Source organism: Leptonotus elevatus, chromosome 4 (genome assembly GCF_054856555.1).
Source record: "Leptonotus elevatus isolate MCC_2025b chromosome 4, RoL_Lele_1.0, whole genome shotgun sequence".
NCBI lineage: Eukaryota > Metazoa > Chordata > Actinopteri > Syngnathiformes > Syngnathidae > Leptonotus > Leptonotus elevatus.
The window spans coordinates 19,127,003-19,150,794 of NC_141242.1; the positions used below are offsets into that span (position 1 = coordinate 19,127,003).

General features: G+C 38.8%; 1 protein-coding gene across 2 annotated transcripts in view; it reads left to right on the forward strand.

The window, feature by feature from the left end:
* The window catches only part of LOC147175930 (neural-cadherin-like), a 138,872-nt gene that overhangs the window by 82,920 nt on the left and 32,160 nt on the right, over positions 1 to 23,792 (forward strand). For both annotated transcript variants that reach the window (XM_086073599.1, XM_086073600.1), the window contains 11 exons: positions 1,765 to 1,892; positions 2,599 to 2,785; positions 4,821 to 4,964; positions 6,116 to 6,399; positions 8,800 to 10,408; positions 12,551 to 12,644; positions 14,391 to 14,575; positions 15,300 to 15,529; positions 17,368 to 17,645; positions 19,990 to 20,204; positions 23,199 to 23,326. In XM_086073599.1, the coding sequence (XP_085929725.1) occupies positions 1,765 to 1,892; positions 2,599 to 2,785; positions 4,821 to 4,964; positions 6,116 to 6,399; positions 8,800 to 10,408; positions 12,551 to 12,644; positions 14,391 to 14,575; positions 15,300 to 15,529; positions 17,368 to 17,645; positions 19,990 to 20,204; positions 23,199 to 23,326 (3,482 nt within the window). The remainder of the gene's footprint in view (positions 1 to 1,764; positions 1,893 to 2,598; positions 2,786 to 4,820; positions 4,965 to 6,115; positions 6,400 to 8,799; positions 10,409 to 12,550; positions 12,645 to 14,390; positions 14,576 to 15,299; positions 15,530 to 17,367; positions 17,646 to 19,989; positions 20,205 to 23,198; positions 23,327 to 23,792) is intronic.

A 23,792-nucleotide genomic window follows, 5' to 3' on the forward strand; every position in this document is an offset into this window, starting at 1 on the left:
AAGTCAAAAATGGCATTTTGCGCCTCATCAAAACACAAGCTAGCTAGCTACGAGCTTTGGCTATCTTAGGGTGACCAGATTTTTCATAATTAAAAACTGGGATGCTAATTATATATGCCAAATATAATCGCTAGTCAATCTACTTTAGCTAATGCTAAATGCAATCTTTTCATTGTTCAACAGGGCTAAACAAGCAATGCACTCTCCATTATCCAACCTTTTTTGTTCAGTCTCAACAGTTATTGGAAGCTGACTTTTGGAATAACAAATACACAGTTGATAATATGTGGATGCAAATGAGAATGCATACATGAATTTGGAAGTCAATAGGAAGGAATTTTACAGCGATCCTCACCTGTGTTGGAGGAGGGAAACCTGCAAGACTCCGGCACCCGAGGACCGAGTTTGCCCACCCCTGCTCTAGTTCTTGCAGTCACGATCAAGTTTCAATATTTTGTGGCATAGTTTTTCTTTTTTTTAGCCTGTCGTTTAGTAATCGTGGGTGTCTGGGCCATGCTAGTTGGTGATTTATTCTAAGCAAATGTAGAATCTATTACAGTGAAGTGAAGACTCCTCGTTGTGACTCAGCAAGACAATGAGCTAACGCGTAAAAACACATGACGTCATATCTGCAGACAGAGGTCCGGGAAATTTTAACCCAAATCCAGTCTGAAAACTATTGGCCAAAGGCTTGCTGGAGTACCATTTTGAAAACAGCTAAACTGTAAATCTGCTAATTTGATGTTTGAGTCTTAAATGGTCAAATAAAAAGGCTATTGTAAAGATATTTTTGGGCAAAATCCTACATAAAGCAGCTTTAAACCAGATGAAGCAATAGAAACCATTTTCAAATGTTTTAGCGATTAATGTTGTTAGCAGACTATTTGTTGCTTAAGAAAAGGCAGCCCCTATTGACCTGCCAAGGTAACTGCTATAGATCGGAAACTAACTAAAACTAACAGGTCAGAGAAACAATTAAATAGATATTCTCAAGAGCCTTATGTAAGGTCACAAAAGACTTTCAGTGGTTTTTGCTGCTTTTTCAGTGTTTTTATTTATTTATCTCGTCTTATTTAATTGTGTGTTACAAAGAGCCTATTTAATTGAGCCGATTAACGTAACTTCATCTGGAAGTAGCTATGTTCTGATCTCAGAATGAATGCAGTCTGTACCTACGCAAATCCTTCAATGATGAAACTCAGTGACCGTGGCATAAATTCCCTCTAGTCTTCTACACCTAAGCACTGCTGCCTTTTTCTTCTTTAAGAAAATAGCTGTAGCTTTTGCAACACCACTGACCTGCCAATTATGCTTTTTTATTTGCAACTAAATCTCTGATAAAACACCTAACATTAATCTTTGGATCCACCTGAAAATCTAAATATAAAGACACCATATATTTTTCAGTTGAAGGAAAATGTCCCCAAAAATATTGGCATCTCTAACAAATACATCAATACGCGCACCATAATCGCCCGCAGACCCACGCTTGCTGTCTTTCTAGAACACACATGCAAGAGTTAACAAATTGTCCAAAAACATGTCATAATTTCACCTCCTATTTTATTCAATAAGTATAAAAAAAGTAAAATATAAAATGTAAAATACCATTTCGCTATAATTAATATGTTTACATTACATGGCATACATGGAGAAATGTCACTCCCAGAATATCTGAAAGGCAAACATGATTGCTGGAACTATAGCACTTAATTACTTTGTGAAAATGAGCTGCAATTACCGTATTGTCACTTCTCTCCCAAGATGTGAATGACAACGTGCCATTTTTTACATCATCCATCTACGAAGCATCAGTAACAGAGGGAGCCCAAATAGGAACCTCAGTTCTCCAGGTGTCAGCTCATGACAAAGACTTGGGTCATAATGGAGAGGTTTGTACTTGTCTACGTCACTATTTGCTCAAGTTTTGTGGGTAAAATAAATCTAAAAATGAAAAACACAAGATGATATATATCTGTAATGGTGTTGATATGAATCAATCATAAGAATTGTTGTGAAGATAAAGATGAAACAAGCTTGAAAGTTTGCTGTTGATCAGGCATCCTCACTCCTGGTCCACGAGAGAGAGAGTCCTGCAGGTTTTAGATGTTTTCGTCCTCCAACACAGGTGATTCATATAATCAGGTCATCAGCAAGCTCTGCAGAAGCCTGATGACGATCCTGATCTTTAGAATCAGCTGTGTTGGATGACGGAAACATCTAGGACTCTGGCACTCAAAGACCAGGAGTGAGGAAACCTGCTGTGGTTGATTGACGGACCAGTAAAGAGTTGGAGATGAATGGCAAAGGTTCAGGCTAGATCCGTGGTGTCAAACTCATTTTTGTCACGGGCCACATCATAGTTCTGGTTTCCCACACAGGGTCGTCATGACTCTGAAACCATAGAAACGTCTAATTGACAAATTGTATTACAAATACACAACAAATTGGTGCATAACTAGTTTTGGAATCAGAAGCTAAAGAAAAAAAAGTTTAGCTATTATTTGTCTTATTTAAAAAAGAGAACAGGATGCTTCATATAGATTTATTTATCAAAATCAGAATTGCGTTAATCGCCTCATTCCTTGTAATCCACAGATCACTTACTCTCTGCTAAGCGACAGCAGTGGTGACCACCTTTTGTTCCAAATAGAACCCAAACTTGGGATCATCTACACCGAGGCCATTTTTGACCGCGAGGCCCGCGGCTCCTATTTGTTGGAAGTCCAGTCAGTGGATGGCCAAGAATCAGCTCGGCCTGGCAAAAACAAACAACCAAACTCAGGTAATTAACACCATTTCCTGTCCAGCTCTATCTTATCTGACTTTTATGGGAATTTGCCGTATCCAATATGACAACCATGTATCCAAGCTGTCTATCTAGTTTTTTCTTGATATTCCACCTAGTAGAGCCGGGGCATTATTGATATGAACAGGTATGGTAGATTTATAGACTTAAAGGTTCCTCAACAAAATTACAGACTAAAGTGAAGACTACACTCATCTCTCTTGTCAAGTGTGACCCGGCTGGGAAAACAAAGGCATTGGCTGGGTGTGACGTTTATGCCACCCATCTTAAATTATTTCACAATGGAATGGGCATCATCTACAAATTCTCATTTTTCAGTATGTAATCCCCCCCTCATTAAATAAAAGTTAATTGAGTAAGAAAAGAAAAGATAAATTGTAAGGTTTTCTGATTATATAGTAAACAAAGTTGTACATTGTAAAGAAAAAAACACTCATAGATTTTAGAAACAGACTAATGTTCCTTTTGTTTGTCACTTATTCAGAAACAAGAAATTGGATTTATTCATCGTTTGGTTGAAGTGGATTCTTCCAAATGCATTTGTGTTACTGAAAATGAAAGGCATACAGATTTTAAAATTTACTAACTGATTTTAAACTCACTGATGTTATTCTGAGCATAACTGTACCTAGTTTCATTTATTTAAATCTTTGTTTTATTGTTTTTTTGTTTTTTTTCTTTCGGACACATTATTACAGGTTACATCGATCACATCATATAATTTGCAACATTGACATCCGAAAGAAGGGCTGACGGGTAGAATCCATGGCTTATAAATTCTTGTTTTGATTATTAGTCATACATTGTCTCACATAAAACAAGACCTTGAGACATGCTTTATCTTTCAGCTTGTGTTTAGCTCACCATTGTTCAGTATCTGTAATAATAATCAGATATTTCAAATTCTAAGACCCTTTAGATATTTACCTCTGAATTAACTGCTGCCCTTTTGCGAGTGCCCTAAGTTCTCTGAATGGCAAAAATTAAAATTCAAGGTTGACCTTATTCTTAAAAACGGCACTACTTTCATTTGCACCCAGGGCCTTGTGAATCTTAATTGTATTCCTCCACCACGACTATGCTGCTTCATGCCTCTTCCTGTGAAAACAGCTGAGAAATTTCTCACCTCGTTTCTAATTTCCACTGCTAAATTTTCATCTCATATAGTGTGTTTTGTTTACAATGCTGTCTGAGTGGCATTTCGGGAGTCATAAATCCTCTCTCTGTATCTAGAGTGACGTGAATATGACGTTTATATTTTGAAGCGAGTATTTGCAAATGTTTGTGAAGATGGTATTATGCGTATAGTCTGATGTTTTGAAACAGGAAAGCCCTCTCTCTAGGGTTGGCTGGCCTGTTTAGCATTTGCAATCTGCCTTAGTTGTGTCTTATGCGACGTATCTCCCACATCCAGAAGGGCTCATCTCCTCTGCAAACATTACCTGTCTCTCTCCGTCACCCCTGGGATACATAAGTGGAGGGGTAGGTGGTGTAAAAACACGTAAAGACAGCCCCCAGTCCCCCGACATCATCACTTTCTCCTGCGCCTTTAAATTAACATGCCATCCATGTGTCTTTGTGAGGAGATAATTTACTCTATTTTCAACAAAATAGTCAACAACATAATGAGGATGTAATGAGCGAGGTACAGATAAGGCAAAAACATTTGTCAACTTATACATATTTAACTTACCCAACAAAGTTTTTTTTTTTATCTGGAGTTTTCTAAAAAGTCATCGAAATAACTGCCATCATTTGTTAGCCATGTTAAAACAATAATGTCCTAAAAGCAATAGTTTATATATTTTGCATCAGCTTTCACAATAACTTTGTGCCACATTTCACTGTCAACAAGTCAAGTGTCACTTCTTCTGTGTGACAACGATTGTTGTACTGTTCTCCCTTAACAAAAGGGAGAAGACTGCACATAAACATGTCTGTCAAACCCGTGCCTGAATTTGTGTTGTGCCTTTTCCAAATTCTCTTTTGCCATTCTGTCCCTTTGGTACAGACACGGCATATGTTCGTGTTTTCATCAGCGATGTCAACGACAACAAGCCGGCCTTTGTTCAGAGACTCTATGAAGTGGCCGTAGATGAGGATGCAGATGTGGGTCTGGCTATTGTCACTGTCAGTGCTAATGATGAAGATGAAGGTACGGAGGAACAAAGAAGATTTTACTGACGACACTTTTTGCAAATGAAATTCGAAGAAACCGGATAACTGCTACCATTTTGTTCGCCATGCCCCCATGCGGTGTCCTATCCAATCTGGACTCAGCTGAAATCACTTTGCTGACACCATTTTAGTGCACTGGATTTAGAAGCACTCATGGTTTGGTAATGCACTGATGCACATATGTTCCAAAAAGAGTGACAAGCTCCCACTCAGTGGGTGGGTGGGATTTAAGCAATAAAAGAGTTTCTCATCCTCCGTCCATATAGTAGTAGACTGAAATCCCTTTATCAGACACGTTTAGGTCTGTTAATCAAGTATTTATGGTGAGTGGGGGCGCAGCTTAAACTGAACTGCATCACAAATGATGAATAGTTGTGGAATAACCCCAACCTCCAATATTAAAGTGTTGCACTTCTATGCTTAATCTATCTTGTTTAAAAATTCCACTCTGGGGTAGACCGCTGTAAGCCTGCCAGGTCTCAGTGGGAGACTGGGCGCACTTTGTCGGCCTGGTTTGTGTTAATAGTACAGATTAGAGTCTTTACATGGGATTGGAGCTACTTAAACCCAACAGGGTGATTGGAAGCAAATACTGTACATTCCAGGAGATTATTTTATCTCTTCCAATGTCAAGCCCTTTGATTGAATGGACTCCATACAGACAGAGGATAAGTTCAGACGTTTACTACAATAAGCTCAACCTCTGTTAGGCGCTTTAAAACAATTCCATGGAAGCGCATTATCTCACTTTTCTTTTTCATGCAATGTTTCCCCCTTTTGTATGGTCTTCTTTTTCAAATTAGTGTGGGATTAAATCTGTGAACATAAAGTTATAATTGTATTAAGTAATCAAAACAAGAAAGGGATTTATGAAAAATAAACTAGTCTGTGTAATAACCTGGAAGTTACACTCACCTGTTCGACAAAAAGTATACTTTAAGTCTACATCGTTCAGCGATTATCTAGGTGCTCTATTGACAACTGGGGATAACAGTACTGAATGCTATTCTCTTACTTCATCTTTCCTCTTAAAAATGCCACCACCGTCTATTTTACTTGCAACTGTTTACCATTTAAATCAGAATGGTCATTTCATATTTTCATGCATTTTTGTAATTCTTGTCACAGGGGCCAATGCCAAGTTGCGCTACCAAATAACGTCTGGCAACAAAGGTGGCGTTTTTGACATAGAGCCAGAGGTGGGAACAATATTCATTGCACAGCCACTGGACTACGAACAGCAGAAGAGATACAAACTGCTGGTTCTTGCCTCAGATGGAAAGTGGGAAGATTATGCAGCTGCAGTTGTAACAGTGGTTAATCAGAACGATGAGGCACCGGTGTTCTCCATGAATGAATATTATGGATCAGTCACAGAGGAACTTGATGGTTCTCCAGTCTTTGTGCTACAGGTGAGATACTTACATTTTAAGTGTTGAGAGGTTTTACACTATAGCTAGCAGCACGGCCAAGTGGTTAACACTGCTCATTCTCAAGAGAAAGGTTCCTGGTTGGGTTAGCATGTTCTTTCTGTGCAGCAGTGACATGCAGTGAGCTCTAGGTTTGGGTAGGCAGGCATTCGCAAATTGAGACGCACACACCAGTTACGAATTTGGGTGTCAGCAGGCGAGTGTACAACGTATCTTAGGGTGACCATATTTTCATTTCCAAAAAAAGAGGACACTCAACCTGACCTCGAGATACTTGATACTCAGATACAAGATGCAATACATTCAAACAACTTTAACATATGTCTCCTCTGTATGGGTAGAAAATAAAACCAAAAACATTTCTCTCTTTTGAAGTCTTACAGTTTTTGCTCCGCAATCTTTTTCATTTTTTTAAATTTTACTTCGAGCGGGGTTCGTACCCATCGCCTCCGGTGCGGCAGCTCAACATTTGCCACTCAGCTAAAGTTTTGAGTCACCGTCACAGCCAGTGCGTGTTCTGCCAGCCACAGTAAACGTTGCTCTTATTTGCCGCACAGCGAAAAACTGACAATTTCAAACCCGCCCGGACGCCCGGAAAGAATGTAATAAAGTGGATATCTCCCTGTAAAACAGCCATATTCTTCACAAAATCAAGCTAGCAATAGCAATGCCATGTAAAGTGAAACAGTCAGTTAATCGAAGCACATCCACAAAGTCCTTTTGCACCATTCTTTGTGAAAAGTACGAATAATTCTCTGTCCCTTACTTTGCTGAAAATCCGGCAGCTAAGGCGTTGGTCTCCCATCCTTCAAAAGCTGACGCTTTTCCTAAAAGAAATGCTTGAAAATATTTGTATTTTCTCCAGAGTGGCGTCATCTTACCGCTGTACTGTGCACTAAAGTGTGTTTTGAATTCACGAATGCACTGTGTGAACGTACGTTAGCATAGGAATATTACAGCGACGTAAAAAGGCTGCATAGCGATCTGCCTATTTGCATAAAGGACATTTATACTGGGAAACTGACTCCGCATGCGCAAACATACTTCGCTACGCGGACAGGGCTGGGAAAAGCACAGTAGCGGTGTGCCTTCAAGAGGGTAATTATTGCAGCATTTTTGCCTGCAAGCCAGACGAAGTAATGAGTCATTTTTAAGTACACAATTAGGTATACTAACCCCGGTATTACACCGCATGCGTGTGCGTCACGGCTCCGCTCCGCTCTGTCTTGACTGCGTGCTCCGGACATTTTTTGGACAAAACTCACCGGCTGCGCACAGGTGCGGTCCGGAAGTTCCGTCGCCGACAACTTTCCGCCGTGTCTCGTGTGATCACGTGCGACAATGTGGCATTAAAAACAATGACAAACACACAGATAGTGTGCTCAACAGAGAAGCAGAAAGAGAGGTGGACTTCCTTTGATTGAACTCACCGTCCACTCCCACAGCTTCTGCAATGACGTTCCATGCAGCATTCATTTTAAATAAAAATGATGTGACGTGTCATATATAATCCACCTCCATTATCAATTTGGATACGCAACACACACACAAGCGCTGTAATCCCGGGGTTATATACACTTGAAAGAATACTTTGTGGTATACTTATGTCCACAGTTTAGTTTAAAGCAAAAAGTGATGAATTGACAGGGAACGAACCAGCAAACTCTGGAACCTAAGGCAGCAACCTTAACCTCTAGGCTATGCAGCCACTTGGTCTTTATTTTTTTTTTAAATAAATACATTTGAAGCTATAATTTGTGCCTTCTGAGTATATACTACAGTATTGAAACTTTTAGTATATGTTTTAGTATACTTACAAGAATACTTAACATTTACTTGGTGGAGTATACTTCCAATAAGTACAAGAAAAGTACACTGGAAGTATACACTCCTAATTTAGAGTATACTTTAAGAATATTTAAATATACTTCTTTTTGGTAAGAGTAGCCACCGGTGCTTCTACTCAACCAGGAGCTAAAAGAGCTCTCTGGAGCTCCCGTTGAGTAGAATCACCTGTGGCTAAAGCCAAACTGTGGCAAGATTTGACATTCTGGATCTGGATTTGACATATATGAATGTTGTTACTAATGTCTGCCTCTATATGCTTAAAATATTATATAAAGGTAATTAACATACCAACATATCATAATTCTGCTGCAGTTCTGCATCTTCATCCATTACCAATTGTATAAAAAATGTTTTTGGGAGATCAGGACAAAATAGGACTTAATAAGCATTCCTAAAAAGTAACAACATTTTTTTAAAGTGATGATGGCCTGTTTTTGCTTGCAGGGGGCAGATGCAAAAAATAATATATTTTTTTTATCTGGTCTTGGTAAAAATCAATGAAAATCCATTTTCTTGTGTTTTCTATCTTTGCAGGTAACAGCGACTGACCCTGACAAAGATGCAGACCAGGGGGCCATACGATATTCCATCCACGGCCAAGGGGCAGACTCACACTTTATGATCAACGACATTACGGGCGAGATGTATGCTCAGCGCACTATGGACCGAGAAGAGCGTGCTGTCTGGCGCTTTGTTGTCATGGCAACAGACGAGGGGGGCGAAGGATTAACCGGTTTTACGGATGTTATTATCAATGTGTGGGACATCAATGACAATGCACCCACATTTTCATGCCTGCCAGATAATTGCCTTAGTAGCGTAGTGGAGAACTCGCCTCCTGGAACCTTTGTTGTGGAAATGACAGCAGTAGACCGTGATAATGCTGCTGTAGGCCAGAATGCGATCCTCACCTACCAAATTACCGAAAATGTGCAGAACATTAACAATGAAGACCTATTTACAATGGATTCCAGCACTGGTACGATATCAGTGGCATCTGACGGACTGGATCGGGAGTTAGTGGACAGTCACCGGCTAGTCGTGGAGGCCTGTGATGGTGGCGGAATGACAAGTACAGCAACTGCCACTATTGTTTTAACAGACATTAATGACCATGTACCAACGTTTAAGCAAGAGAAGTGCGATGCCCGTGTGCCTGAGAACGCTGATGTGGACACTATCATTCTGGAACTGGGTGCCATTGACCCTGATGCTGGTCCATACGGTCAGTTGGGATTTTCTGTGGTAGATGGAGACCCAGAGCAACAGTTCTACATAGTTAGCCACAGAATGGATCAGATGGGTGTTCTGAGATTGAAGAGGAAGCTGGACTTTGAGAAGCCAGTGCAGCAAAAGTTTAACTTAACTGTCAAAGTAGAAGACTCTGACTTCTCTAGCATTATCCATTGTCTGGTTGTAGTTGAAGATGAGAACGATAATGCTCCTGTGTTTGCCCAAAGCTCTCATATTCTCTCCCCTTTGAGCGAGGATGTAGCTGTAGGAACCATTGTCATTCAAGTGGTGGCTACCGACTCTGACTCAGGTTTGAATGGGGAGATTTTGTACAGTATTCTTCCTCAGTCTGACCCATATGGACATTTTGCAGTGAGCCTATCTGGTATCATAACAGTCGCCAGACCACTGGACCGAGAGACCGTGGCCAATTATGATTTGGTTGTCATAGCAATTGATCAAGGTATACCAGCCCTGACTGCTAGTGTAATGGTCTACCTACCATTGCTAGACGTGAATGACAATGGTCCAGAACTACAAACAGTTTACAGTCCTGTGGTGTGGGAAAACAGTCCGGCACCTCAAGTGGTCATGCTCAACACGGGCTCAACACTGCTTCAGATTTTGGATAGAGATTCCCCGGAGCACGGGCCTCCTTTTGTTATCTCCCTGCCTTCAGTCTATTCAGCTGATTTTCACCTTCAGGATCATGGGAATGGCTCAGCCACACTCACAGCCCTGCGGAGATTTGACAGGGAAAGGCAAAGCAAATTCCTCTTGCCAGTGATTATGACAGACAGCGGCTATCCACCAATGACTGCCACAAGTACACTCACCATAACCATTGGTGACCAGAATGATAACGCTCATCAGGCAGGGGAGAAAGATATCTACGTGTATAGCCACAAGGGTGAGTTCTCATCTCTTCTTCCTTTCCCTTTGTTTTTGTGATAAATTGATTGATGAGGAGAACAATAAGTGTGCAGCTGAGAGGCAAAGGTTTTTACTCCCATACATTCTCTGTGCAGTCTGTATTTGTACACAGTAAATTCTGTAAATGTGACTCTATTTAGAGTGGGACCAAATAAACTCAGTTTTAGAGTAATATTGGAAGAGAGTAAAATAAAGATTTTTTTTTTTAAAGGGTTGAGGAACAAACTCGCGACCTCCATCTTGGGAGACTGCTGATCTACACCTTGAGGCACGCAGCTCCTGCTGTGTGTTAGTATATCGCTCGTGTCAGCTGGAATTTTTGTAATTCCAAGATCAAAAACAATGTGTTTGGTCTCCTCTTGGATCTAAGCAAACAGCAGGAGTGGCATATCTCAGGTGATTCAGTGGCTCCCAAACTGAAGGTCGTGAGTTTCTTCCTCAATCCTTGAGTGACTTTCCATTTTTTTCCAATTCTTTGTTTTACTATTTTTCAAGTGTAAATATTACTGAGTCTACTCTGAATAGAATCAATTTTACTCTAATAGAGTCAAATTTACAAAATTTGCTGTGTAATTGTGCAGTTACAAATACACTGTAACAGTTTGTTTTGTCATCTTCAATTTTTTTTCCACAAGTGCCACAATAGTGGGGTTTCCATCCACCTATTTTAATTTTAATTTTTAAGAAATGCGAAAATAAAACTGAATGGAAACGCTAGAAATTTGAAAAAGGGCCCAAAATTTGCAAAAATAGTTTTTACACTAGACAGGTCACAGGTACGTTTGTAGTCACAAAGCAATGGTGTACGATAAAGTAAGATATGTTTGGGGGGACGACGAAACAGAAAAAGTTTGGGAATTTATTAAAGAAGCGAATATTAATGCAATTTTAGATGGAAAACAGCAAAGAAACGCTACGGTTTATCAAGAATTACAGAAGCAAACTCATGCGATGTCATCGTACGGCACAGTCGCTTCCTGTTTTTCTTCTTCTTCTTTTAAATTACTGTTGGATCCCATCTCTATGGTGTATACCGCCACCTACAGCGGCGGATCCCCTCTCAATATTCGCAAAAGAAGAACAGATGTAAACGGGCATGTCCGTTTTGCGCATTTTCTGCAAATTTGCTTAAAAATTTTGAAACAATTGGATGGAAACCTGATTAGTGTTTCCTTGCCTTCTAACTCAAAACTCATCCAATTATCATATTAGAATGTAGAGTCATCCTTACTATAGTTGTCTTTTTATTTATTAATACACAGTAAATTAAGAAAATTTTACTCTAAAAATAGTATATTCTGTACCACTCTAAACAGAGTCAACTTTAACACTTGGACGAGAGTAAAATACTAAAAAACTACAACAATAAAACGCTCAAGGGTTGAGGAACGATCCCACAACCTTTATCATGGAAGACAGCCACTCTACCATTTGAGCTATTCTAGACTTATTGATTATTAGCTAACATATTGTTGATGTGTCCCTAAGGAGACCAAAAATGGAGGTGTACGAGGATTCCACCTGACACCTGCGATATGTTGACATTGAGTAGGAGTGGCATGGATCAGTGGTTAGATCAGCTGTCTCCCAGCCTGAAGGGTCTATGTGAATGCTCCTCAACTGTTGAGTTTTTATTTTTATTTTTTAGTTTTTACATTCTTTTTTTATATAATTTACTTTCTTCTGAGTATAAAGTTTTTTAGACCGAATATAGTCTTTTTCAGAGTAAAATTTACTGTACAAAATGTACTGTGTACTATAAATTGGTTAAGTAAACTTGTTAGTATTTTATTTGGATGCAAAACCGCCGAAAAATTCTGGTAATAGGGAGGAAAACAGGAGCACTGTGACTCATCCAGGCTGCCATTGTTTACTTGGTTACAGTCAGCTACTCTGGCACTGCAGTCTGATAATAACATAATCCATACTCAGATAGGCCAGCTTCCTGAAGCTCCACACTCTCTGAAGTGGAGCTCTGGGAGCATATTCATCCTAGTAGTGGGCTCCACAGTTATGATCATAATAAGAAGATGAGAATGCAAGATAAGGAGATAAGTGTTGGCATCAGCAGAACTCATCCCAACAAGAATGGATGCGTGTGTGTGTTTACGAAAAACAGGAAGGACGGCAAATGTAACACTGGGGAAGGTGTATGCGCTAGATCCTGACGACTGGGACAACAAGACGTACACTCTAGAGACAAGTGCAGCCAGGTAAGAACTTTGTCTAGAAATTATTGATTTTTTTAGGAAAACCTACATCCCATGTGGAAAGAGGAACTGGTTATTACTGTTGCGTTGATTTGAACTTGTTTTTCTCTGACAAGGGTTCATCGTTTCCATACGGATAATTTGGCCTGACATATTACTAGTAAATGCTTATGCTCATGCTATATTAAACACCTATGCACTATTGTATCAGTACACTTTGATTGGATACTAATTATGATCATCAACATTGATTACCATTAAATAATCTATTCTTCTACTAACCACAATCAATTGGAACCCACGTGTCAATGATATTCAGAGATGTAACAAGCATATATGCACAGTGTGACTCCTCCAGAGACATTAAGCATATACTTAATATTCAAAGAACTGAAGATCAGATAAGAAATACCAATTCCATATTTGTTTATTCATACACCAATGTTTGACAGTTACCATGACAATTATCAAGCTATTGTAGAAGCCTGTTGGGGTAAAGGATTAGCCTTTGTTTTTTCCATTTCCTCAATGTTGTTTTGTGTATTTTTTAAATTAATCTGGACCCACATCCTACTGGAGTAATTCCAAGGAATAAAGAAAAAAATCTACTTGTAAGGATACCACCTGTCAGGTATTTTCCATCTCCACAAGAGCTAATAAGCAAAACAAAACTAGTGTGGCGCACGATAGAGCTCAGATCCGGTGGCGGCTGGTGAGGTTTTCTCCAAGCTTTTGCTAGTGTGCATGAGTACTAGAAACATTCATTTTCACACCAGATTCAACCATGACAGTGCGCTTTTCTGTACTAAGTGTAATTATGATGCACCTCAGTCAGCTCAACTTTATTCCAGTTGAAGTATAGTCAGCTGCCGCTTGTGTAGCCGTGATAAATGCTGTAATTAGGCAATAAAAGCTGGGGGCTAGCCGACATCCACGGTTTACTATTTAGCGTTCGTTGTCAGGGAAATGGAGAGCGTACGGCGGCCGACGACATGTGCCGATTATAATTTATCGACAGTAGGGAGGGGGCAACTGGCTCAAAAACGGACCGGCCGTTCAGGAAACTCCTGAAATTCCCAATGGCCACTCCGCCCAGGTTACATAAAAAAAGACATATTAATGATATGATAAATCACTATTCAAAGCTGCTCAAGACAGGAAATGGAATTCCCAATCACCACTGCCATGGGTGGCCGAAAAATGAAACTCCACACTACCTTCTTCACGTTCACACCGTACACATGGTGTCACATCTGGAGACAGAGGGCAGGAAATTCAAACCCAGATCCATTCTGAAATCTATTGGCCAGAGGCTTGCAGGGGTACCCATTGTGAACAGCTAAGGTGTTAATTTAATCTGCTAATTACTGTAGAAGATGTTTGAGTCATAAATGGTCAAATATAAAGGCTATTGTAAAGATATTTTTGGGCAAACTTTAATCAACATTTACAAAAACTTGTCTAGTCTTCTTATTTTTATTTTATTTGTTTACAAATATGACATTATGATCACAAACCAGTATTAGCTGATAAGACTCTCAAATCAATACCGATGCAAATTACTCTCCTCCGTGTACAACACTTTGTATGCAGCAGTGTTTTTGTTTGTTTTAAGAGTTATATAAATACAATTTAGTTGAGTGGTACCTACTGCACACTGTTTTATATTTTTTGTTATTCTTTGCAAGAATAACAACTAAATAATATCTAATTTCCTCTTAACCTGAGCTTTTTTCTCTCAATCAATAGATATTTCAGTGTGAACCAAAGCTCAGGACTGCTGACTATTCGACAGAACACACCAGTAGGGAGTTACTGGATGAGAGTTGGGGTGTCTGATGGCGTGTGGCCTGATGTGACCTCTGGGGTTCGAGTTCATGTGAGAGATCTTGAGGAAAAGGCAGTTCTGTCATCTGCCTCTCTACGTTTGACCGGTAATTTATGTCCTGTAGCTATGAATGAAAAATGTATTTCGTTTCTTTGTATTTTATTTCTTTTTGAGGCTCATCTTGAAAAGTCAGCTGGATTTGATTACTGTAGTACTTTTCATTGAGCAATTATTAGGTTCGCTAAAATAATATTTGCCGTCAAGCCTTTTTATTTTGAATAATTTGATTTAAACATCTTTCAAGCTTTGTAAAACATCCATTGAATTGTTTGCTGTAAAAGTTGGAGTGTTAATTTTTCCGTCAGTGTCTTCACAAATCAGAGTGATAAAGGTCAAATTGGCGGTGTCAGGTAAAGTCCTTGACATTTAAAAGCCAATCCGAGACCAGAGTCGAAGGCTATTATGGAAGCCTCTGTGACAAGTCATTATCATTTTGGAAGATTAAAGTTGATATACTCTCCATATATTATTGGAAGGTGGCCTCAAAGATAGAATTGATTTTGCGACCTAAGTTTTGCTTTTCTGATGAGATCACCAGATCTTGTTGATGTAGGGAGAAACGCACATTTCCTTCTAGAATCATAGCATTTTACTTGATTTGTTGCCAACTTTGACATATGACGTTTTGTCGGATCAATAGAAGGAAATGTTGAACTTCCTTTTGTGCTAATAGAATTGCAAACTCTCTAGGCTTTGATCTACTCTGTAGTTGTCATTGACGAGTCATTCATTCATATCCCATGAACCTTTCTTCTCTTTGTCTCCGAAAGGCATAACCCCAAGAGATTTTATCGACTCTCATGTCGAGAGGAAGAGTCGGCTGGAGACACTTTGGGGCTTCCTGTCTGAGTTGCTGTCTGTCAGACCAGGCAGCATTAACATTTTCAGCATTGCTGAAAAGGGGGAGAAAACACTGGACATTCATTTCTATGTGCTGTCTGAAACAGGCTACATGCAATCAGAGAAGCTGCATGGGGTTATTGCTGCACATAAGAAGAAGGTATGTATCCCAATTAGGGGTGGGGGAAATAAAATATCTCGATATTTTTTCAAAAAACTCGATAACGATATTTTGACGATATTCTACAGAAAGAAAAAAAATCTTGTAAATCTGCACTGGCCTCACAGAATAAATATTGGCAGCGTTTTTTTTAACAGCTCATGTTTATATTTTAATTTGCTCAATACATCTTCTGCAAAACATTTTACAACAATATTCTACGGCAACATTTAACATTGAAAGCTTTATTATTACTGCCAGGCTATATGAGGTGTTTTCATAGATTTTTCGGAAGATTTTTCAATTAAATGTATTTTATTATTCCATAATAACAGATTTGGTAAATGGTAAATTGACTACTTTTTATATAGCGCCTTTAACTACACCATATTGTGCCCAAAGCGCTTTGCCTCACATCCACCCATTTACATCATCACATTTTAATCTGCACTCAGTACTGGTGCACCACTGCCAAATACTACAAAAATCACGTAAATAACGACAAAAGCTGTTTAGTACAGCAGTCAGAATGAGGGGGGGATGTATATATATATATATATATATTTTTTTTTTATATATATGTTGATTTGATAGTGATGGAAAGAATATATATAATATAGATATAATAGTAAGAAAGAGCCAGCATCCTGCATATATTTTAATGACAACAAATGCAGCCGCGATCTTTTGACAGGCAATTTCTGAAATTGTCCTGCACATAATACACGTGATATAGTCGCAAATGTAGCTATGATGCAGAGTAGCGTGTAAAAACTGATTATTAAGCCAACATGGATTGGAACATCCGCTCAACTTTTACTCGCTTGCATAACGGCGGCATTTGTGAGGCATTGCCAATGTTTACTTGCTTTGTCAATGACAGTGTGTGGCTCAATGCAGTGAGGCTTTTCTGATTGTGTTTGGCTGCTTTACTTATCTTATCTTTAGCGGTAGTCGTACTTGTGGAGTCTCACTCAAAGTCACATAATCCTCCGAGTTGGAACGGAAGTGCTTTTCACGGCGAGCGTTTTCCAGCACACGTTACGATGTTAGTTTGGTGGGCTTAAGTCTTGCTAAGTTTATTAGTCACTAATACGAGACTTCAATTCCATGTTGTCACTTGTAAACACTTCTCCTGTTTTCCTCACGGCTGGCGCCACCGAGTCACGTGACTGAAGACGTATCACTTCCTCCTCTTCCGTCTATGCATGCTGATTCCCCAAATTAGAACTTTCATCACTTCCTACTACTTTTCAACCAATCAATTGAGCCCTTTTTCCCCCATTTAGAGATCGTATTAAAACTCGATAATGTCAAATTGGACATTGTGAAAGCCAAGTTGACGATAATATCGATGAATATGATTATCACCCACCCCTAATACTTATATGTATGGTAGATGAATCAAAGTGCTTGAATATCCCACAGTACACAAGAGGGTTTGATAAGAAGAGATAAAATGGCATTTTCGTCCCCCTTATTTCACACATCTTTGTCTTTGTATTGCCATTTTGTTCTTCAATACGTTTTTTGTTAGTGTTTACGTTTCTCTATCAAACTGCCTTTCCTCAATAGTTGGTCTTGCATTCCTTAATTAGACTGTTAGATGCAAACATACCCCGCTGCGGTAGTAAACCCTTGCTATGTAGATCAGAGGATATTTTTATTTTCATGTGAATGTGCTTCAAAAGTCATGTTATCTTTTCCAGTGTTCATTACAGTAAAACTTCACATCACTGTCAATTCTGGAGATACTAAACCTTGTATGCTTACTGACAATTGTTTTCATTACCATTAATTAATGTCTCTTTCGTCTCTCCCTTTCTTCCCTATTTCAGCTGCAGTCACTGTTGGGGGTTAATATAAGCCAGGTGCAGGTAGATGAGTGTGTGCACGCTAACTGTAAGGCATCAGGTGGCTGCACCACACAGCTGACCATCAGCGAGTCGCCGACCCTGGTAGAATCTGATGCCTTATCCTTAGTCTCAGTAAAAGTGACAACCTCAGCCGTCTGCGTTTGCAACGCCAGGGCAATAACTCACCAAAGCTGCTCTTCCTACTCCAGTAACCCCTGCCATAACGGGGGGACCTGCATTGATGCCCAGAATGGATACAGGTGAGACCAAAACCAGTGTAGCGTCTCCTCTCTTGTAGCTTACTTAGATCTACTGACAGTGCTGAATGAGGCTAGAATGACTAACACGACTTCTCATGACAAAAATCTCTTTCACCTGTGCCTTGACCTGACTTTGCTACAACTGCTCTGCCGTGTCAGTTGAATAACAAATAGCTGGATTTTCAAAACACTTCAAGCTATAAAGTATCTATCCAAGTATTTTTCACTTGGCTTCAACATTTAGATACCATTTTTATTAATACTGCAATGTTCAATGAATATAGCCTTCGCATCACGGTCATTAACATAAACCGTAAAACTTCCCAGGACGACTGCAATTATCAAGTAACCTTCAAAATGTGTGGTCTCTATGGGAGCTCAAAGGACTCGGCATGCAGTACATTCCATTCTAACACTAATGCCCAGATTAAATAAATATAGGGCAGGGAGATTAATCCAACTTGGGGCCCCCTCTATGATCACAACTTCTGAAAATCTCTTTTAATTCCATTTACATGAACATACGAGTTTGTCAGAGTTATATTCTTCAAAGTGATGATGCACAGAACCCATTTGTTCGCTTATCTTTTTTGCCCCTTTTTTTAAAGTTGGCTGTATTGTAGCTGCTCTGCTGCATTGATCCCTGCTTATGTGTGAAGAATATCACCATATATACTCTGCTGTGAATGCAGTAAAGGCAAAAAAAAAATCATTTTTGCTACTTGTGTGGGCATAACATAACAAGCAGCTGTGGACAGCTGTTGATTAGATAATGTCAGTCGGAGGTGAAAAAATATCACTTGACTTGAGTTACTCAGGTATTGCTCTCATGAGGCTGAGCAGTAAACGAGCGAGAGGTTCTGCTTGGTGCTAACATCTGTATGCATAACACTTTACTCTGCATAAGCCATCTATATAGGCGAGTATAGATCAGTATTCCCGACATGTGGCGTCCCTCTGCAGAATAAACAGCAATGTGGCCCTAACAGCCACAATACACACAGCTTTCCTCAGGCGTTGCATGGAAATAGATGAGTGTGACATTATCAGCAAAGCCACCTTGTCTCACATTCCGCCAGAGCAGGAGACAAGAAGAGATCAAGCAGTCAATCTCCTCCATCACAATGACTAAATGAGCTGTTTGTCGCTAAGGAATACCTCTTCTGAGGTTGAGGTTTTATGATTATATTCATCTTAACCAACACAGTCATTCAACAAGGAATTGTGACTTCTGGAGAGTTAAAACAAAACACTGTTATTGTGTGCATATTGTGGCAAAGGGCATTTTCCAGTAACCAAGAGATCGTGGGTTTGAATCCCCCCTCTGACTGTACATTGCAAATGTATCAATGGCCATTATGCTAAGTGATATACATGATTACCAACTGACTATCATATTAGAAAACGCATTATAATTTCACTGAAATGATTAAATGTATATGTCCCCATTCATGTTTGATGATAGCTTTGTATTATATGACAATTTTCAAAAGAAATTTGCCAAGCATTTCAGCTAGTCAGTTAGCTCACAGTTAAAATGCACGCCTGACATGCTTTCAAATCCTGGTTGAAACACATTTATTTTCCGACTTCAACTCCTGACATAGTCACTGCCCAATAATTTAACATCCATTTTATTAAATGTCATTTGACATTAAGTTTTTGTTTTGTTTTGTTTTTACATACATTTACCATGTGTTTTTGAGAAACACATTGCTGTTAGAGTTTTTATTGCTCAAAAAAAGACCATAGCAAAATGTTTGAGGTAATACAACTTGTCCTGCAGAATGAATGGAAGCCCTGCATGATGGTCCCATATGGAGTTGTTACACAGAAAGTACTTGGAACACCACCTTGAATCACCAGTTGCAATAAAAACAATTGGTATTGTCCTCGCTTTCTTTTTGTTAAGTCATCGAGCAAAGATATCAAAATACTTTTGTTTTCGGGTCATGTTAGCTGTGTTAAGTTAAGCTTAATCACACTCGTAAGCTTAATCGCACATGAAAAAATGTAGATTCTTTGGGATAAAATAGTTTTCTCTGTTTGAGGTGGAGCTACAGTATGTCTGGGAGCCCCTGCTTTACATGAACTGTCTCCAGTTACTGTGTTTTAATGATTTAATGTAGGCCTAAAAACCCTCTGGGACTAATGATCGATTGATGGAGGTCTTTTCTCTGCCGCCTATTGACAAAGTCACGGTTGACTTCTTCTGTGTGTAAACAATGTCTGACCTGCCAAAGAAAAGCCATGCTCAGATTGGTGTGAAGATTTCAACACAGATAGATTCCTTTTGTGGTATCTCAATTGTTTTTCTGTTTTGTCATCCTCCACGGTCCTACAGGTGTCGATGCCCCCCTCAGCATGACGGCCCGGACTGCCAGCAGACAAGACGTAGTTTCCTTGGCAACGGCTACGCCTGGTTTCCTCCCATGAAGCCATGCTTTGATAGCCATCTTTCCCTGGAATTTATGACAGAGGAAGATGACGGACTGCTGCTGTATGCCGGCCCGTTGGCCACTCTTCTGCCTGGAGATGTTGAAGACTTCATGGCCATAGGTAACGGCGGGTCTGGGTAATTACTTGTCCCAGGTCCTCTGGAGCATGTTTATAGCGTGAATACAAACAGAATACAATGATTTGCCCTACTTTTCAACTTTTATCAAATGCATATACTACAAAGACAACATATGTATTGTTCAAAATAACAAACATGACAGTTTTTTGTTTTTTTTTGCAGTTATTTTCTCATTTTATATTTAATGAATAAAAGGTGGAACAGGGGCAGCAAAAGACTGGGAAAGCTACATATGCATCAAACCAAACCAAAAACACACACGCACACACACAAAAACCTGGTTTATATACTTAAAGAAATATTTAGAAGAGCAGTCCTTAGTCCACTTCCGACTATAACGCTACTCTTTGCATATGAAAGTGATAAAGGCAACCAAGAAATGGCTGCATTTTTTTCCCACGTATGAAAACATTAATTAATTAATTAATCAATTTAATATGTTTTATATTTTATTTATGTTGGATTGGTAGCATTCAGGGTTCAGAGATCGTGGGTTAAAATCCAAGCTCCAGTCTTCCTTTATGGAGTTTGCATGTGCTCCTAATGATTCCGTGGATTTTCTTCTGCATTCCAAAAATGTGCACGCCAATTTCATTGAAGATTGTAAATTGTTCTTTGGTGCGAATGTGAGTAAAAATACAGTTATGGCAATTTAAAGCTTTATTTGAGACATAAATAAATAAATATATAAAATAAAATACACATTTTGTTCCCACTATCAAAAATGATTTACATGAAGTAGACATTTTCAGGTTAAACTGAAAAGATTGTTTCGGTTAGTTAATAATGCCAATTTAATTATTTCCCTTTTGGACCTTTTGAAATAATTGGTTTTCTTTACTTTAAGAAATTAATTTACATGAAGTTCGACATTTCAGTTTGCACGAAAAAAATATTTACATCAGTCAAAGCTCGGATATTAGGTGAGACGGATCACTTCAGTTTTCATGGTCACACCATGTTTCATTTTTTTCAGTGTAGGCATATCCCTAAAACAACTTCTTCACTTCCCTTTACCTGTTAAGAATAGATTCAGTTTATGAATGTATAATTATCTGAACTGACAATATTAGTGCTCTGTTTCAACTCCTCACCCAGCCGATTCCACAACTCTACCCAATATAGTACACAGAAAGAGACTAATTGTTTATTGTGGTACAACCACACTGCTTTTCATCATAACACCCTCCCTTCACAAAAGTTTTTTTTTAACATTGCCCAGAAGTGAATGTCTTTCTTTATGCATCATTACAGCAGTTTCAAATTTTACTGAATTTTTATACAAAAATTCAAGCTGTGACCTTAAAAACAATGTGCTTGTGAGCTCCTTAAACCATGTGCACAATACCAATTGTCCTCTTTTGCACTATGTACAGTGGTTGCAAGTTGCTTTTGTCAGTGTTACCCCACACTTGTATCAGATATGGCAATATACATGTGAAATAACATAAATTGTGTCATAATATATGATTTGTTCTGCTTTCCCCAGTAGAGTGATGCTCTTTGTCAGTTTTGATAGTTATTATGAAGTTTCCATCAGATTTTGTGGTCTAAAATCACCCCCCCCCCCCCCCCCCCCCCAAGTTATTTTAATGCACTCGTTCAACATTGACATTTACGGAAGAGGATTGAGTTCTCAGAATTCTGACTTCAAAATGAGAATTCTAGACATTGTCATGAATGTAGTTTTGTTCAAATTTAGTGATCATTTCAAGTTGAACCAAAAATAAACTTCAATCTTCTCAAAGCCATATTGTATATTATTTATGGATAAAATTAACATTTTAGAACCTAATACTGACCCCTGTGGCATCCCTACAGTTGTATCAACTCATGCTAATAAGTGATCCCATACAGTAGGTGAACAAACTCTTGTCTTTTTACCTAATCCAACAGCACCCCTCTAATACAGTATCTTTTCAACTTTTTAAAGTTAGGTCTATTAAAACTCCTACTACATACATTTTATTTTATTTTGTATCAATGTAACCTTCTTCTATTAATTCCATTAATTCCACTGATATTGATCTATTGTCTATCTATCTGTCTGACATTAACTTTCGATTTTCCATTGTCCAATCTTGTGACAAACTGTTGTTCCAGTATATTAGAGAAATGACAGTCATTATTAATTGTGTGCCCATTGTTTTCCTCATTTGCTGTCCATTTTTGGAAAATGCTAAATTGCTTCATTGTGATTTCCTTTTGTTAAATGGTTTGGAAATGTTTGCTCAGTGTTTACTGGTCATTTGTCATGCCAACTGTCTCTATAATAGGTTTCAATTTTGAAATACACATCCTGTAATGTCCACCCAAAACAATGGATTAAACCAGGGGTTCTCAACCGTGATCCTCAAGTACCCCTATCCAGCCTGTTTTCCACATCTCCCTCAACCAACACAGGTGTTTCAAATGATCAGCTAATCAGCAAGCTCTGCATGAAGCCTGATAACGATCCTCAGCTGTGTTGGCTGGCAGTCTGAATAGGGGTACTCAAGGACCGGGGCTGAGAACCAGTGGATTAAACAATGTAGCACTTGGGCCTCCATGAATAGAAAAATAGAATATATTTTATATGTTTGTGCAATTAAAAAAAATGTGATCCTTTTTTTTTTTTTAGGTCATGACACGTTGATTACATTAGTGCTTTATCATACACTATATTTTGATGAATCATGTCTCAAGAGGATTTGCTGACTTTTTCACACTACTGAGGTTAGGTTTAGATTTAGTTCTACATCAGTGGTTCAAGGCTGTTCATGTCATTTTCCCAACTACTCGCTTGATTTTATATACAGCAGTTTCCCTCATCTCAAGAGATTTGTGCCTGCATGCATAAACAAGATATTTATCATTTATTCCTTGATATTGTTTTTCTTCTTGACCTTGGCTTATTGTGGAATAACTGTACGGTAGTTGTTTTAATAATTGTTTTTATCCATGCATAATAAATAGGTTTACTGTCTTCCCCACAGAGCTGATTGCTGGAGCCCCTACTCTGAAAATAAACCATGGTTCTGGTACCCTTGTTCTCCAGTTAATAAACAATGCTGGCCTGGCTGACAGACGCTGGCATCGCCTTGATGTGAGGAGTAACAGTAAAGTAAGACAATTACATTTATGCTGTCAATGCATGAACATAACTGTCTGGTAAAACTCTAACTTTTGCTGGATTTTCTTGAGCTCCACAACATCTAAATCTCATAGTAGAACACAACAAATAAAATAAAGAATAATATGTATAATTTTATGGTTACTTAAAAATGATTTGTGAAGATTTTCAGGGCTCAGAGAACTGAGAGAGAAATACAATACAATACAAATGTCAACAGACTCACACATTCTGGTTCATAAAATGAAACAGAAGCAACTATGAATATAAAGCCACCCTGCTATTTCGTATTTAACATACCACGGCCACGCCAGCTTGCAGGGTTTTATTTTTTTTCTCCTGTAATGTATGCACTTGTCTATAGGAAAATTACTTATATTGGTAACATGTTTGCATGAAGGAAAGGAGTCCTGCCCCTTTAAGACATATGTAGAAACTATACATGCAATTTATTTTA